This window comes from Mya arenaria, chromosome 16 (assembly GCF_026914265.1).
Source record: "Mya arenaria isolate MELC-2E11 chromosome 16, ASM2691426v1".
Taxonomy (NCBI): Eukaryota; Metazoa; Mollusca; class Bivalvia; order Myida; family Myidae; genus Mya; species Mya arenaria.
The window spans coordinates 19,276,015-19,279,512 of record NC_069137.1 but is presented as its reverse complement, the minus strand read 5'-3'; the positions used below and the strand labels follow the sequence as shown (position 1 = coordinate 19,279,512).

The 3,498-nt window shown below is 33.7% G+C and overlaps 1 protein-coding gene across 1 annotated transcript in view; it reads right to left on the bottom strand.

The window, feature by feature from the left end:
• Nucleotides 1-343: 343 nt before the first annotated feature.
• Nucleotides 344-3,498, bottom strand: part of LOC128221466 (uncharacterized) — a 28,873-nt gene continuing 25,718 nt past the window's right edge. The window contains exons 23-25 of the mRNA XM_052930073.1: nt 2,359-2,445; nt 1,329-1,446; nt 344-486 (exon numbers count right to left, since the gene is read on the bottom strand). Of these exons, the coding sequence (XP_052786033.1) occupies nt 344-486; nt 1,329-1,446; nt 2,359-2,445 (348 nt within the window). The remainder of the gene's footprint in view (nt 487-1,328; nt 1,447-2,358; nt 2,446-3,498) is intronic.

The following is a 3,498-nucleotide window of genomic DNA, read 5'->3' as shown; positions in this document are numbered from 1 at the left end:
ATGTTTTTTTCTTCAAAATTACTCCTTTTTTATAAGTAAGATATACTTTCTCAAAAACGCAGTCAAGGTAATCCGTTCATGCAAACATCGAGAACGAAAATAAATTCTTGTGAAAATACAATTCAATGGGAATGAAATTTAACTTAATAATAGGAGTAACGCATTAAATCACACTTAACTAACAATAAACGTGTTACTTTTACTTTACGATATACTTATACTAATGTACTATACATTCAAGACTCGTCCTATGGCCGAGACGGCCAAGGTGTTCCTAATGCTCCAGCTATATTTATTCTCTATAATTTTATAATCATTTATTTACTCGACTGTTCGGGTCCATCTACGGCAACAGTCTCATCACATGACGTTTGTACCACATCATTCCACCAATCATAAACAGTTCCATCAAAGAGATAGCGCCAAGTCCAGCAATGGATAACCAAAAGTTGGTGTCTTTTTCACATGAGTGCTCGTCGGTTATGACTGCAAAGAAAAAAAGGGCAACTTACAAAGAGAGATATGAGATATAATATGTTTCGTAACGATAATAATTTGGCGTTAACAAAATGTTGTTCAAACAATTATTGGTGTATTCCAACTCAACAAATTCGGAAATTTAAAAATTACAAAACTTCAACTCATTTATTTTCACCCTATATCAATGATTCCAATTTACTCCTGTCGTCTGTGGTGGTTTATTATTTCACATAATGATGTTTTGACACTTTTTGAAAACAATGAACTACTGATGTAAATATAGAACAAGAATTGTGTGATTGATGTCATTATCGTGAATATGAACGAAGTTGGGCTGGTTTAACTTCGCTTAGGGAACTAGTACTCCACGCACTTTAACCAGCTTTCTGTGTTCATACCTCGATAATGACATCACGTAATTCATTTCTTTAATTATAAAGTAACATGTCACTGAAAAAAGGAAAAAAATAATCTTTATATGGATTGTTTTTATATGATAATATGTAAATATCAGATACCATGAATGGTGACAGCAGAAATGGAATGACTACCGAACAAATATAGTTTACACCGGTTTCGTCTGCGAAACGCTTAGCGCCAAGTAATTCGGATTTCAAACTACAATTTATAAGCGCCTAATGCGCTCGGACGCTTGAGAAAGCATGAACGCGAGGGTCGTCTAAAATTTATAACATGAGACATTACAAACAATTATATATTTACTAAGTGTTATAAAGGCATGTGAGATATAGTAATATGTAATATGATAGCAGTTGATTAAATTTTTAAGGGACATAACTGTACACTGTTTAACTTTTTTCCCTATTTTTCAAGGCATTATGGTCTACCTTTGCTCTGTTCCTTTGTATTTGAAGAACCGTACTCATCCGTCCTGTTTCCGCTAATTGACACATGAACAGAGGCAAAGTGTTCAGAGATGGCGCCAGAAATGTCCCGTCTTTTTCTCTGAGCCGAAGCGCATTATGCAATCTTAAAGGGAGATGAATAGATCAGAAAATAAAATAATATTAATTTTTGTTGAAGCAAATACGATGATAAGATATAATCACATGTTTGTTAACGTACGCCATCCATCTTTAGGATGGCAATTTGTGCTATGCCAATAAATATATCATCATTGAGATTATTTCACTGTTCAATTGATGCTGATTAACCATTGCATATTTTTGCATCGACTACATTTTGGAATAATACTATACTGATTCTGCTACTTTAATGATATGATGAATTAAGGGAGTTAATAAAACACCAATTTACTATGACAATATAGCAATTCAATAAATTGGTTTCTAAAAAAAAATAAAAAAAATATAGATGTATTCAAACTTAGCCATTTGTAACGTCAAAATAGAATATACCAGTTACACTTCTTCGTTATTGTGATGATTTAATTATCTTAATACTTTTATTTCAAATTGGAGTTACTTGAAAAGCAGGATTATGGAAGACATTGAATAAAGAGTGTTGAAAAAATGAATGATTTTACTGCTGGCTAAGTCAGAGATATTTACTTATGTTATGCATGCTAACCATAAGGTTAATATTTCAATCTTAAAGGGCGATTCAAAAATAAAACTCCTTTAAAGGCTTGCGTTAAAACAAAATGTAAGTTTACAGTATGGGAAATGGGAATAGGGTATATAAAAAATCGTTTGAATAGAACTTATACTATGTCCGCTGACTTTCGTCACTGAATTGAATGTGAGTGTGTTATATACAAGTGTATTTGGTAATTAATTAGTTAGATCATTTATATTCCAACTGTTTGACACGTTTCCTTGCATGCAAACGAGAATTCCAAACGTTTTGTCTAAAATATCCATATGAATACATGCTTTGAAAACTTAAAATGCATACCGTGGGTTGGACACACGTGGTTGGCAGGTCCCCGTCGTAACACACTTCATATTTCACTCCAAAGAAAAGGGACGGTGCATCGGCTACCTGATATTAAAGTAACCCCTACAATTACTTATGAGGATATTTGGGTACAATAAGGTATAAACTGAGATTGAGCTTTATCATATTGGTGTCAATCTAAATACCGTATATATCCTATTAACGGCACCCAGTGCCTGTGCTTTTGAGAATCCTGCACGCTCAAAATGAATTATTTTCCCTATTCAGCATGTTTTTAAACTGCACTTGGAATTGGAGTCGAAAGAATGAATACGATCAGTTTCTGCATCGTAGTTATAAACATTACATGCTGTATAAATTAATGAAAAGGATCCACAGAATACACGGCTGCAATACATCAATACCCTACTTTCGGCAATTTAATCGTGATTGTCATTATGCGCAATAGGGTATGGTTTTCCGTGTATGCATGACGTCAGCAGGTGCAAGAAAATGGCAGTAGGAATAATTTTCATAGGAACTTTTCGGATCATAAGGAGACAAAGGTTAAGGTTAAACTTTACATTGTTTATATCACAGAAATGGTTAATAGACCCTCGAAAAGGCCCCTGACACGTCTATTTGGGCATAGGATATTTTCCGTATATACATTTACTTTTACATGTACAATTTACCAATGGACATTCCTGTAAATAGCGCTTACAGGTAGTTGTAAATTAATCAACTGTAGTATAATTATGTTTGTTTAGTGTATTTTGTGTCTACTGTTTTGTTTCTTGTCTGTTTTTTTTATCAAAGTGCTTATAAACTACAGCTTACTAAAAGTTCAGCCTGCTTGGTTTGTCCCTGTATTTTCCATTGTTTTAAAAAAGTGCAATTCCTTCAACAATGTATGTTATCGAGTATTTGATATAAAGCGGAACTAATTCACCAGTGTGATAGCAATGTGAAATTGCAGGCCGAGAGTAATGTGTTCTATCCCTACCAGAAGCGCAGAGCATATTCGTTTATTTGTCATTCGTGCGTTTACTAATTCGGTTTATCATGGACCGTATATAAACACACTTTAGCAAAAAGGAAAATCATTTGTGTCGGCGTTAGGGGTGTAAATAATACCCGACCCATATTCGTCTATAT